The following is a 14,541-nucleotide window of genomic DNA, read 5'->3' as shown; positions in this document are numbered from 1 at the left end:
GCACCAGTTTACTTCATTGGAATTACATCAGTTGATGTCAGCTGAGGATGTGACCCCAAGTCTCTGAATGGAGCCGTACACAGATTGTCCTGTTTGAAGAGGACTACGTTAATGTGAACTAGGAACCTTTTATTACATACCCATAGTGTCCTCACAGACAAGTGAAAGTGCAACACTTGAGCCCTGGTCTACGCTGGGGGAGTTGACCTAAGATACGCGAATAGCATAGCTGAAGCTGGGGTATCTTAGGTTGATTTACCTGGCCGTGAGGATGGCGGCGAGTCAACCACTTCTGCTCCCCCGTCAACTCCGCTTCCTCCTCTCGTGAGCTGGAGTTCCGGAGTCGATGGGGAGCGCATTCGGGGATCGATTTAGCTGCATCTAGACAAGATGCAATAAATCGATCCCCGATTGATCGATCTCTACCTGCCGATCTGACGGGTAGTTAAGACCTGCCCTTAGTGCATGTTGTGATTTACACCCCGATAATCCAAACTGTGGGGCAGTATAGACAAGCCCTAATGTAAGCCATGTGCATCAGGGAGCATAACTTTAGTATTATTTGTGCCTCTGGCCTCTTTAATTTTCTTCTTTCTGGAGCGCCTCCTTGTGGCCAGGCATAGCAGCTCTCCCCCCATCTCATGACTCCTGCCAGTGGCCACTCTGGTGGTCCACCTCTGCATGGGCCTCTGATTACATCACAATTTAGGTCCATCCCTTCTGGGGTAACAGAGTCTAACTATAAGGTGATGACTCTCTCTTGTGCTGGGCTCCAGCCAATCTGCAAGCCAGGAACTGGTCTGGTAACTTGAGGGCAGGTATATAAGCTCCCAGGAGGAACAGGAAGTCAGTCTGCTCACTATCACTCTAGGACAGTGATTCTCAACTCATGGCCCATGGGCCGCAAATGGCCAAGTTAGCACAGAGCTGTGACCCAGCTCAGCTGTGTGCTAAATGCCACAGGATCCGTGGAAGGGTCTGGGCAGCCAGTTGCTGCCCAGGCCAGCTTGGCGTGGTACGGGGTCCCTGCAGAGTCTGGGTCCTGGCTTCCCCCCGGCTCCCCCTCAGCAGGGTCCGGCCAGCCAGCAGGGATCAGGGATCCCCATACAGCAGGGTCCAGGATCATGGTCCCTGCCCCCCGCTCCACACCCAGCTCTCTGCTCCTGCCCCCATTCTGTGGAGGGGTCTCTGGGTGGAGGGTGCTGAGTGTAGGGGTTTGTGGGAGAGGTTAGGTGGGGGGCCCTGTGGTTCTCAACCTGTGGCCCAGGTAACATTTTGTGGGCCACATATGCGGCCCACAGTGATAAATAGGTTGAGAACCTCTGCTCTAGGGCTTGGCACTCTCGCCCGCCTGACAGTGGTAACAGACTCCCCAAGCCTTGCTCTCACTCCAGCCCTGTTCCTAGTCTTGCTCCAGCCCTTCTCTCACTCCAGCCCCACTCTGGACTCGAGTCTGGCCCTGACCCCTGGCACCAACCAGTAGGCCCAGCTGCCACAGCTCCCACTACTAGAGATGAGCATCCCCATGTGTTTCTGACACCAACAAATAAAAGTCCAGTGTCCTTATATCAGGTCTCTGGCCCGAAATCTGGGCCCTATAATTTTTGCATTCCCTTGGCTCAGGGCTTCCAATGTCCTTATCCCCTTATCTCTGTGTGGGGGCTTCACACCACCACTTCTGTTGGCTGGTAGGGGAACACAGGCCTTTTCCATACACCAGGTTCCAGTCCAGGGTCCCTATAGCCAGCAGCCAAGGTCTCCACAAAATTTCTTGCTGCTGCCTCCCTGGACCTCTTCCTACCCAGATTTTCTTAAACTTTCTCCCCACAACCTCTAAATTCCCCCTTGTCTCATGCCAGGTCACCCCGGAAGTCCCCAGTAGAATCTCAAAGTACCAGCTTAAGCCAATTTTCAGCCTTCTCAGGATTGACTTTTCATCCCTTTCTGCTGCGGTTTCCCCTGCTTTGTTCCTTAACTGAACGCTTCCCAGGGCGCTCCCCCTGGATGTCCAAATCCTGCCTTTCAGGGCACACCACCAGAGCCTTCTCCATCCTAGTGACTGCTCCATGCCTCTCCTCCCCTTCGCCAGCCTCCTCTACTCAGGGTAGGATCCTAGGGCTTACTCTCCCCCTGAGTTTTCTCCCCACAACTCTAGTCACAGAGAGGGAATGCAGAGTTCCTTCCTCTCCTCCCTACAGTCCCTTTCTTTCTTCTTTTCTTTTCCTGACACTTTATGGTTCAGCAGCCTCAGCATGAGAGGCTATGACTGCCACCAATCACAGTTTTTACATAATAAAAAGCTTATGTCTTCTCACCCTGTCCTGCATCCTTTAAAAATACACAGTAATGCTGTTTTAATGCTACCCCACCTTCCCCGTTCTCTCACCAGTCCTTTCAGACTATATTCTTTCACCTTGAGGCATCTCAGTTCTCCGTAAAGAGAATCTTTCTTTTCACATAATTCTCCCTGCATTGCCAGAGCAGATGGTCAACTGTTTCTTTAACTTTGCATGTTTCGCACAACCCATCTTTGTTCACGTTTAGTAGATACAAATTACCATTTAGGCCACCATGGCCTGTTAGCACTCTAAAAATAGCTATGGTGCTTCGTCTCGCATAACTGAGAAGTATAACATTATCCTTAAGTCTAGGACATATCTCAGAGAACATTTGTCCTTTTGTCTCTTTGCACTATCTTCATAGTTAAGAACAATATTTTGTTCTTGTTCCTGCTCTCCGAGGTTCCCTTACTGATTGCTGTTATACTCAAGGAGTCAGACAGGATAGCAGTTGTAGCTGGGCATACGTTCCTTAGCCAGGTCAGTGCCAGCAGTATGCCCACGTATTCGGCCGTCATAATGGCCACCAAATTGGATAGTCTTGTAGATCTCTTAATTCCAAATTCAGGAATACAAAAGGCCATTCTCACACTACCAGTGTTGTCATCTTTAGATCTGTCAATACAGAATGGACAGTACTGATCTCATTTGCCATATATAAACTCATAAATTGTATCCGTCATTGTTACGCTGTCGGGAGTGGTTCACAACCATGAGTGCCAGCCTCAGGACAGACTGTTAAAAAGCAGAGCAGAAACTCCAAACTGCTTCTAAACTCTATTTAGATTTCACCAGCCCCATTACAAGTGTGAACTCCTAAAGCCCTCTAATAGTCTTACCATGGAGTCACAGATGGTCCCCTTGGGCATTCCAATCTATCTTGCCACTCAGGCAAGCTGGAGTATGTGATAGATAGTCACTTACACCAAAAAAATCACAATAATAGTCATATTGCTCCCAATCCCACAAGATCAGTCACTTATCCCATGTCAGTTGTGCTCAGATGTCAAATCAAGGCCAATACCTGTAGCCAATCCTGTAATTAACTAAGATAAGAAATGAGAATTATTTACGAGATTAAGCAGGAAAGCATACACACAAGTGAGGTACAATCTTAAATTCAAAAGGTAACTGAAGTTTCTATAATAAGCAAGCTTTTATATCCTTTGGGCTAAGCAGCTTGGAGATTGCTTGCTTATGTCTAGGAATCTTTGCCTCTCAGAGGTTAGACAGCATGAAGAGGCCTCAATTTCTTCTGATTCAGGATTTTTATTCCCCGCTTTCTCTAGAGTCCAAGCTGATGGGACAAGTGCTCCTGGACATAACTTATTCACGGGTGGGTGAGAGGAGCTGTCAAAGTCTCTGCTTCACAATGGCCCATTTGGATTCAGTAGTCCTTCCTGGTGGGCAGGAAATAACACTTTTGGGTAAACTAATATTTCACACTTGGTAATGCTTCTCCCCTGACTGTGGGGAATATATAATCTTAAATATTTTATGGTTACAGAGCAAACACTTAAACATATGTTAGAACATGGGATGCAAATATTATAAGTAGAATTAATACAGGCAGCATCCTACAAGCATCCTATAAAGTCTAAACACTAAACACATGGGTATAACTCTAACATCTATTTTGATAATGCCAACATACAGGCAGGGCCGGCTCCAGGCACCAGCCCAGCAAGCAGGTGCTTGGGGTGGCCAAAGGGAAGGGAAGGCATTCGGGCTCTTCGGCAGCGGGTCCCTCGGTCCCTCTCAGAGGGAAGGACCTGCCACCGAATACCCGCCAAAGAAGAAAGCATCACGGTGGAACTGCCGCCGATCGCAGGCTTTTTTTTTCCCCACTACTTGGGGCAGCAAAAACCCTGGAGCTGGCCCTGCACACAGGTGAGCCACACTGGTTTCCAGCTATGCGATTGTAAGTGTTCGGTGAGGCCTAAGGACCTTGGCATGAGCTGGCACCTGGTCTGCCAGCATCACAGTCATATATGATGGTTCTGCTTTTTCCTTTGTCTTACCATAATATTCCAAATCCACAACTAGAGAAACAACTGTCCAGGTATAGTTTGACTGCTCGTGACTGAAGATTTCAATCTCTTCCAGTCCTTCCTTTTCACTCACTTTCCACTCCCTCCCACCTTTTGACCCTGTTAGCATGTGGGAGTACATGGCATCCAGTTAAATCATGTCTATTTACTTCCCAACCATCTTCGTATATTTGTTTATTACTCTTATCTTCACTGTTTCCATTAACCTTAGCCCAAAAGGTTAAATCTAACAATTTCATCCTTAAATGTATAGGCATTTCTCCGGTAGCTCCCTGCTTCCCACACAATGGGGCTGTAGTATTGTACTACATGGGATTAACCAGAGCTTGGGCTTGGATCAACTCTTATTTTTTAACTGTTGACTTCAAAGCTGAATATTTCAAAGATTTGGCCTCCATAATCTGTAACTGGTTTTATTAGTGCCTATTCAGCATTATCTGTGAGTTCTTATCCCTTGTTCCCAGCAATACTTTTAAGCAGATTCATCCTCCTTTTACATTTACTCTGGATATTAACTATATGACCCTTCCAAATTAGTTTATCAAACACAAGTCCTAAGAATGTAAAATTTGGAACTAGCTGAATTTTCTCTGCATAGAAATGGAGGTTTCTTGCTTCCCCAATCTTTCTGTGAAGATCCAGTCCTTTTCTGTTCTTTACTTGCTCAGTTTGTTTATATTAACCACCCAACTTCTTTTGCAGCTGGGCTTCATCATTAATTAAGCCTCATCCACCTTCCAGGTGCAGCCAGTTAGCATAATTGACCTCTCAGGCCCATATCAATCCTATCAAAGTCTGTGTGGGTTACACACTCCATTATATCTGCATTACAAAAAAAGGACAGCACTCAAATTTTCAGTGCAAACAAGGGTTTGAGAATTATTAATGTCTTCATGGGCTTTTGACCTTCTTTGTAAAGTGCTTTGAGATCTGCTGATAAAAAGCACTAGATGATATTATTGGTGCCAAAATGTTAATTGCACAGAACTGTTAACTTACTGTTTCTTGATTTTCAATACATGCCAAGTGGATTTGCTTTATTGTTACTACAATGCCATTTTATTAGCAATGATTATCCTATGCATTTCTAAAGTGCCCATCATGGTGTAACACCGGAACACAACCTTAGTCCCAGATTTGGACCTTAGCGTCCAAAATATGGGGGTTAGCATGAAAACCTCCAAGCTTAGTTACCAGCTTGGACCTGGTACTTGCTGCCACCACCCAAAAAATTAGAGTGTTTTGGGGCACTCTGGTCCCCCTGAAAAACCTTCCCTGGGGACCCCAAGACCCAAATCCCTTGAGTCTCACAACAAAGGGAAATAATCCTTTTTCCCTTCCCCCCTCCAGGTGCTCCTGGAGAGATACACAGACACAGGCTCTGTGAATCCAAACAGAGTGACTCCCCCTCTCCGTTCCCAGTCCTGGAAACAAAAGCACTTTCCTCTTCACCCAGGGGGAATGCAAAATCAGGCTAGCAAATCCAACACACACAGATCTCCCCCTGATTTCTTCCTCCCACCAATTCCCTGGTGAGTACAGACTCAATTTCCCTGAGATTTCCCAGAAAAGAAAACTCCAACAGGTCTTAAAAGAAAGCTTTATATAAAAAAGAAAGAAAAAATACATACAAATGGTCTCTCTGTATTAAGGTGACAAAATACAGGGTCAATTGCTTAAAAGAATATTGAATAAACAGCCTTATTCAAAAAGAATACAAATCAAAGCACTCCAGCACTTATATTCATGCAAATACCAAAGAAAAGAAACCATATAACTTACTATCTGATCTCTTTGTCCTTACACTTAGAAACAGAAGATTAGAAAGTAAAACTACTTCTCCAAAGCTCAGAGAAAGCAGGCAGACAGAAAAAAAAGACTCAGACACAAACTTCCCTCCACCCAGAGTTGAAAAAATCCGGTTTCCTGATTGGTCCTCTGGTCAGGTGCTTCAGGTGAAAGAGACATTAACCCTTAGCTATCTGTTTATGACACGCCCCCCAAATTGCAGACAGTGGGGAAGCTCACTGGCGGCGATTTCCTTCTAGAACTTGAAAATAAACAGATTAATACAACACATGCACCTTTACATATACCGCTAAGTATATAACTAACAGACTTCTACATTTTAAGAACACTTTTTAACTACTGAATTCTGGGAAACTCTCATGGGAGAGAGCATCAGCAACTTTGTTAGAAGCTCCTGTGATGTGTTGAATTTCAAAATCAAAATCTTGGAGAGCTAAACTCCAACGAAGAAGTTTCTTGTTGTTCCCCTTGGCAGTATGAAGCCACTTTAGTGCAGCATGGTCAGTTTGTAGTTGGAACCGCCGTCCCCAAACATATGGGCGTAGCTTTTCCAGGGCGTACACAATGGCATAGCATTCCTTTTCACTGACTGACCAGTGACTTTCCCTCTCAGACAGTTTCTTGCTGAGAAACACGACAGGATGGAAGTTGTGATCTGTTGCTTCCTGCATGAGCACTGCTCCTATACCACGCTCAGATGCATCTGTGGTTACTAGGAATGGTTTGTCAAAATCCGGGGCCCTGAGCACAGGGTCAGACATGAGCGTTGCCTTAAGTTGGGTAAAGGCCTTTTGACACTCATCAGTCCACTTAACTGCATTTGGCTGGGTCTTTTTGGTCAGGTCGGTCAGTGGGGCAGCGATTTGGCTGTAGTGTGGTACAAATCGCCTGTAGTATCCGGCCAAGCCTAAGAAGGATTGGACCTGTTTCTTTGACCTTGGGACAGGCCACTTTTGGATAGCATCCACTTTGGCCTGTAGGGGGTTTATGGTTTCTCGACCCACCTGGTGCCCCAGGTAAGTCACTCTGTTTTGGCCTATTTGACACTTTTTGGCCTTAACAGTTAGTCCGGCCTGCCTGATGCGCTCAAAGACCTTTTCCAGGTGTAGTAGGTGTTCGGGCCAGGAGTCTGAAAAAATGGCCACATCATCGAGGTAGGCAACTGCAAATTCTCCCAGTCCAGCTAGTAGACCATCTACCAGCCTCTGGAAGGTGGCGGGTGCATTTCGAAGGCCGAAAGGAAGGACATTGAATTCATACACCCCCGCATGGGTGACGAATGCTGACCTCTCCTTGGCAGGTTCATCTAGCGGTACTTGCCAGTACCCCTTGGTTAAGTCTATTGTAGAGATGAACTGGGCACGTCCCAACTTCTCCAATAGCTCATCAGTGCGTGGCATTGGATAGTTGTCCGGACGAGTTACCGCATTTAGCTTACGGTAATCCACGCAAAAGCGTATTTCCCCATCTGGTTTGGGTACCAGAACCACTGGAGATGCCCATGCACTGGTAGATGAGCGGATTATACCCATCTGTAGCATGTTCTGGATCTCCCGTTCTATAGCAGCTTGGGCATGAGGAGACACCCGGTAGGGTGGGGTTCTGATTGGGTGAGCATTACCTGTGTCAATGGAGTGGTATGCCCGTTCAGTCCGTCCTGGGGTGGCTGAGAACAATGGGGCGAAGCTAGTGCACAGCTCCTTGATTTGTCGCCGCTGCAGACGTTCCAGGGTAGTTGAGAGGTTCACCTCTTCCACACCACCGTCTTTTTTTCTGTCGTAGTAGACACCGTCAGGCCACTCAGCCTCATCTCCCTGGACTGTAAACTGACAAACCTGTAAGTCTCTGTAATAGAAAGGCTTGAGAGATTTAACATGGTACACTTTAGGCTTTAGTGAGGAATTGGGAAATGCTATGAGGTAGTTTACAGTTCCCAGGCGCTCTTGGACCGTGAATGGCCCTTCCCATGATGCTTCCATCTTATGGGCCTGTTGCGCCTTGAAGACCATAACCTGGTCTCCTACCTTGAAGGAACGTTCTCTGGCATGTCTGTCATACCAGGCCTTTTGCTCTTCTTGAGCATCCTTTAGGTTCTCTCTAGCAAGGACTAAAGAGTGTCGGAGGGTGCTTTGAAGGTTGCTTACAAAGTCCAGAATGTTAGTTCCTGGAGAAGGCGTAAACCCCTCCCATTGCTGCTTCACCAACTGTAATGGCCCCTTAACCTCGTGACCATACACAAGCTCAAATGGTGAAAACCCTAAACGGGGATGTGGTACAGCCCTGTACGCAAACAGCAACTGCTGCAACACTAGGTCCCAATTATTGGAGAATTCGTTGATGAATTTTCGTATCATGGCCCCCAAAGTTCCATTGAACCTTTCCACCAGGCCATTGGTTTGATGGTGGTACGGGGTGGCAACCAAGTGATTCACCCCATGAGTTTCCCACAGTTTTTCCATGGTCCCTGCCAGGAAATTAGACCCTGAATCTGTAAGGATGTCGGAGGGCCAACCTACCCTGGCAAAGATGTCTGTTAGGGCCAGGCACACAGTGTTAGCCGTGGTGTTGCCTAGAGCTACTGCTTCCGGCCATCGGGTAGCAAAGTCCACTAAAGTCAGTACGTACTGCTTTCCTCTGGGCGTCTTTTTTGGGAAAGGACCCAGAATATCCACAGCTACTCGCTGAAATGGGACCTAAATTATGGGGAGTGGCTGGAGAGGGGCCTTGACCTGGTCTTGAGGCTTTCCCACTCTTTGGCATACCTCACAAGACCGGACATACTTGGCAACGTCCTTGCCCATCCCCTCCCAGTGGAAGGACTTCCCCAACCTGTCTTTGGTTCTGTTCACCCCAGCATGGCCACTGGGATGATCATGGGCTAAGCTTAAGAGCTTCCCCCGGTACTTAGTTGGAACCACCAACTGTTTTTGCGGCTGCCATTCTTCCCGGTGTCCACCAGAAAGAATTTCCTTGTATAAAAGTCCTTGGTCTATAACAAACCGGGATCGATTAGAAGAGCTGAGAAGTGGTGGGGTGCTCCGTGCCGCCGCCCAAGCTTTCTGAAGGCTGTCATCTGCTTCCTGCTCAGTCTGGAACTGTTCCCTTGAGGCTGGGGTCACCAGTTCTTCCTCAGACTGTGGACTTGGGCTTGGTCCCTCTGGAAGCAATGTAGGTGATGGGGCTGTTTCCGTTGCTGGTGAACCGCTCTCTGCTGGTGCACCTGAGGGTATTTCAGGCTCTGGCTGAGCCTTTTGGGTATTGCTGTCTGTTGCTTCTGCCAGTTGTGGCTCGCTGGCGCCCACTGGCGTTGAGTTTGAAGATGGGGTTGCAATTGCTGGTGCTGGTTGCTGTTCCAGTTCCGGGCCTGGGACTGGAGGTGCTGTGGCTGTTTCAGTGGTTGGCCTGGAATCCGGGTCCACTACCTCTGTCTGGGTCTCTGGTAACCCAGACGGGGCGTCTGTGGACGGTTCAGGAACAGGAATGGGTCTGGAAGCTTGCCTGGTTTGGCTACGTGTAACCATTCCCACTCTCTTGGCCCGCTTCACCTGGTTGGCCAAGTCTTCCTCCAGTAGCATGGGGATAGGATAATTGTCATAGACTGCAAAAGTCCACATTCCTGACCAGCCTTTGTACTGGACAGGCAGTTCAGCTGTAGGCAAGTCTACAGCTTGTGACATGAAGGGGTAAATTCTAACTTTGGCCTTTGGGTTGATGAATTTGGGGTCTACGAAGGATTGGTGGATAGCTGACACTTGTGCCCCCGTGTCTCTCCACGCAGTAACCTTCTTTCCGCCCACTCTCAAATTTTCCCTTCGCTCCAAGGGTATTTGAGAGGCATCCGGGCCTGGGGATCTTTGGTGTGATGGTGGTGTAATGAAGTGTACTCGCATGGTGTTCTTTGGACAGTTGGCCTTGATATGTCCCAGTTCATTACACTTAAAGCATCTTCCATCTGATGGGTCACTGGGCCGAGGTGCGTTACTGGAGACTGGTGAGGTGGAAGAATAGGGTGTCTGTGGCTTGACTTGGGTTGTATGTGGGGTCTTTGGCTGTCCTCGGTTGTAGGGTTTATGGTCGGTGTGCCCCCTGGGGTAATCGTTCCCCTTGACAGTAGCTTTCTTGCTTTCTGCCACTTCCATCCATTTGGCTCCAATCTCCCCCGCCTCAGCGAGATCTTTGGGTTTTCCATCTTGTATGTACCGTGTGATGTCTTCAGGAACACCATCCAAGAACTGCTCCATTTGTATGAGGAGGTGCAGTTCTTCCAAGGTTTTAACATTGTGTCCTGATATCCAGGCCTCATAATTTTTTGCAACGTAGTAGGCGTGTTTGGGAAATGACACATCTGGTTTCCACTTTTGGGTTCTCAAGCGCCGACGGGCATGATCTGGGGTTATCCCCATTCTGTATCTGGCCTTGGTTTGAAAAAGTTTATAGTCATTCATTTTCTGCTTAGGCATTTCAGCTGCCACCTCTGCTAAAGGTCCACTGAGCTGTGACCTTAATTCTACCATGTACTGGTCTTCGGGGATGCTGTACCCAAGACAGGCTCTTTCAAAATTTTCCAAGAAGGCCTCGGTGTCATCCCCTGCCTTGTAGGTGGGAAATTTCCTATGCTGTGGAGCAATAATTGGCGCCGGGTTGTTAGGGTTGGCTGGCACATGCAGCCCAGCTTTTGCCAAGTCCAGTTCATGTTTTCTCTGTTTTTCCTTCTCTTCATTTTCTTTTTGTTGTTTTTCCATGTCTCGGCGGTGGGCCACCTCTTCTTCTTCTTCTAGTTTTCTTTTGTGTGCTGCCTCTTTGGCTGCCTGTTCTCTTTGGTAGGCTGCCAGTTTGATGCTTTCTTCCTTTTCTTTCAGCTCCATCTCTTTTTGTTTTATTTCTAGTGCCTGTTTGTGTTTTTCCATCTCTCGCCTGTGTTCAGCTTCTTTGATTTGTGCTTCGGCCTCAATTTTTGCCTTAGAAGTCATGGTTCCTGTTTTCTTGTGTTGGGGTGCCCTCCAGTGTTTATCTTCTGAACTGCAGGTTCTCTGTTGCCTCCTGAAGTCTGCCTAGCAACAGTGCCTTTAGCTAATCTTCAATGTTAAGTAAACCTGAAAAACCACTTTATTTGCATGTATATAGAGCTGGAAATGACTCTCAATGGGAGAGCTATTGCATGACAAAAGACCTGTAACAGCTCCTTAATGCTTCTTGCTTAATATGCAAGCCGCAAACTGCCAGAGAGAGCAGAAAAAAAAATTCTCTCTGGTTCCCTTTTAAAACCAAACTGTTTCTCTCTGCTAAAAAGCCCCTAGCAGAGAAAAGAAAAATAAAATATTTCCACTGGCTTCTGGATTCTGTCTATCCCGTAACCGCTGCCACCATGTCAAACCTTAGTCCCAGATTTGGACCTTAGCGTCCAAAATATGGGGGTTAGCATGAAAACCTCCAAGCTTAGTTACCAGCTTGGACCTGGTACTTGCTGCCACCACCCAAAAAATTAGAGTGTTTTGGGGCACTCTGGTCCCCCTGAAAAACCTTCCCTGGGGACCCCAAGACCCAAATCCCTTGAGTCTCACAACAAAGGGAAATAATCCTTTTTCCCTTCCCCCCTCCAGGGGCTCCTGGAGAGATACACCGACACAAGCTCTGTGAATCCAAACAGAGTGACTCCCCCTCTCCGTTCCCAGTCCTGGAAACAAAAGCACTTTCCTCTTCACCCAGAGGGAATGCAAAATCAGGCTAGCAAATCCAACACACACAGATCTCCTCCTGATTTCTTCCTCCCACCAATTCCCTGGTGAGTACAGACTCAATTTCCCTGAGATTTCCCAGAAAAGAAAACTCCAACAGGTCTTAAAAGAAAGCTTTATATAAAAAAGAAAGAAAAAATACATACAAATGGTCTCTCTGTATTAAGGTGACAAAATACAGGGTCAATTGCTTAAAAGAATATTGAATAAACAGCCTTATTCAAAAAGAATACAAATCAAAGCACTCCAGCACTTATATTCATGCAAATACCAAAGAAAAGAAACCATATAACTTACTATCTGATCTCTTTGTCCTTACACTTAGAAACAGAAGATTAGAAAGTAAAACTACTTCTCCAAAGCTCAGAGAAAGCAGGCAGACAGAAAAAAAAGACTCAGACACAAACTTCCCTCCACCCAGAGTTGAAAAAATCCGGTTTCCTGATTGGTCCTCTGGTCAGGTGCTTCAGGTGAAAGAGACATTAACCCTTAGCTATCTGTTTATGACAACAAGTAATACCCACAAATGGAACATCTCAATGAGAGGCTCTCCTTCTTCCACAGAACTCCTTGTCTGATGGGTCAAAGTCAGTGATAGAATGACTATCTTCACCTTTCCCATACTGTGAACCACTTTTCTGTACCAGGACCCCCAAACCTCGGGATTGACCCATGGTCCTCTTCCCACTTAACAATATGGGAAGGGCATGGTAGTCTGACCCTAACTCTGCCTGTGACTCCCCCAGGTTAAGAACCCTTGATCCCAGTGACATTGCATCTCACTCTGATCATGGATGATGATCCCTTTAAGACCTTTGTGGATTTTTAAAAAATCATCTCTTTTTAAGTGGATACAGCGGTAACGATGCCCAATTTCTCCTTTTGTGTTAATCCAGATTTCTGATAGTTCTGGGGTGTTTGATCTTAGCCGTCCTAACAACTTTCAAGGAATATGAAACTGTTTCAGGAGACTGGCTGCTGCTGTTGGTAAGTAGACTGGGACTGCAATGTCATGCTGTTAACCTTCTTGGATTGAATTCAGCAGCAATGAAAACTCATTACCATTGGTGACTCCAGACTCTTCAGGGTCCCAGACTCACTACAGGGCAGGCTCACGTAGGCTGCAAGAAGTCCACAGTGTTTACTGAGGCACTTCCCCACATCCCTCCTAGGCTGGGGTTCTGGAATAGGCATGGTAGGTCCCTTAGGTCTCTCTGAGGCTGCCCAGCCTGGGCCAATAGTCCATTTATAATCAGGCAAAGAAAAGTAATCTCAAAACAAACTCAGTAGTCCTGAGCCAGGCCTACTTCCCCTAGCAGGCTCTGGCAGCTGCAGCCTTTGCAAGGGCCCTGGGTTGTTCCTTTTCCTCAGGGAGCAAAGAGTAGGAGGTCTGTTCTCCTCCCAACCAACAAGCACATGAGCTCGTCTCCTCCCCTTTACATGCCCCTTCATTACCTGACAGCAAGTGCAGGTGTGTCTGGGCAGGGCTGAGTGGGCCTACAGCAGCTCATTAACCCTTGAGGGCTCAATGGGGGGGTGGTATATCCCATCACACTATGTGATTTAGTGGCCTGTGTGCAAAAAGCTGCTGGTCTTCAAGCAGTAACTGTATTTTTGTGTACAGCTGAATGCCTGAGGTATTGTCAGCACTCAATAGATTCTAACAACCCTGGGAGTAGGAGGAAATAGGATGGGGAAACATTGTAGATCCTATAATTTTAGGATGGGATGTTCAATAACAGCCAGTCAATGTTGGCCTAATTTTGATCCCACTGAGGTAATTGGTAACTAAAATCCAACCCTAGAGGTATGTCTACATTTCACTTTCCCAGCCCAGGTGGATAGATTTGCACTAATGGGGCTTGTGTTAGTGCGCTAGAAACAGCAGTGTGGCAGCTCCGGTTCTCAAGCCCACCCCACGGTCTGGCTAGCTCGAGTCTCCACCACCCATAGTGCTAGCATGAAACTGTCTACCTGGGCTGGGAGACTCGGTCCAGCTGCAATGCAGACATAACCCTTATGGTCTCTGCACAATTTTTACTTCAGTCTGCAATATTCTGCTGATTTCAAGCTCTCATTAAAGGGATGCCATCAGCTTCAAAATCACACATCTGTCTGAAGAGGTTGTACCTGGTAATGCTGTGAGCAATGGTTAAGATGACTAGCCTTCAAAGATTTGGAGAAAATAAATCCTTTTCTCTGGGTTTTTTTTCAGCTTGTTTTATGCACATGAGAGCCCTGAGCATATGCTGTACCTATTGGGTTCCAGGAATTGGGCAGGCAGAAGCCTGCCCACTGCTTAAGGATCCCTCCCCCAGCCTAAGGGGAGGATCTACAGGACCTGAAAACCCAAGTTAGTCAGTTTCCTCTGTTGTTTGTGTGGGTCTTTCAGGGTATGTCTATGCTGGAATTAGACACCCACAGCTGGCTCCTGATAGCTGACTTGCAGGGCTTGGGCTAAGAGGCTGATTAACTGTGGTGTAGACATTCTGGATACAGTTGCAATATGAGCTCTGGGAACCTCCCACCTTTCAGAGTCCTAGAGCCCAGACCGCTGCCCAAACATAAACATCTCCACTGCACTTAAATAGCCTCTTAGCCCGAGCC

General features: G+C 47.1%; 1 protein-coding gene across 1 annotated transcript in view; it reads left to right on the top strand.

Moving 5' to 3' along the window:
- Positions 1–14,541, top strand: part of KCNQ3 (potassium voltage-gated channel subfamily Q member 3) — a 297,573-nt gene that overhangs the window by 208,511 nt on the left and 74,521 nt on the right. The window contains exon 2 of the mRNA XM_050941496.1: positions 12,831–12,921. Within this exon, the coding sequence (XP_050797453.1) occupies positions 12,831–12,921 (91 nt within the window). The remainder of the gene's footprint in view (positions 1–12,830; positions 12,922–14,541) is intronic.

The sequence above is a fragment of the Gopherus flavomarginatus genome, chromosome 2 (assembly GCF_025201925.1).
Source record: "Gopherus flavomarginatus isolate rGopFla2 chromosome 2, rGopFla2.mat.asm, whole genome shotgun sequence".
Lineage (NCBI taxonomy): Eukaryota > Metazoa > Chordata > Testudines > Testudinidae > Gopherus > Gopherus flavomarginatus.
This window is presented reverse-complemented; position numbering and strand designations above follow the sequence as displayed.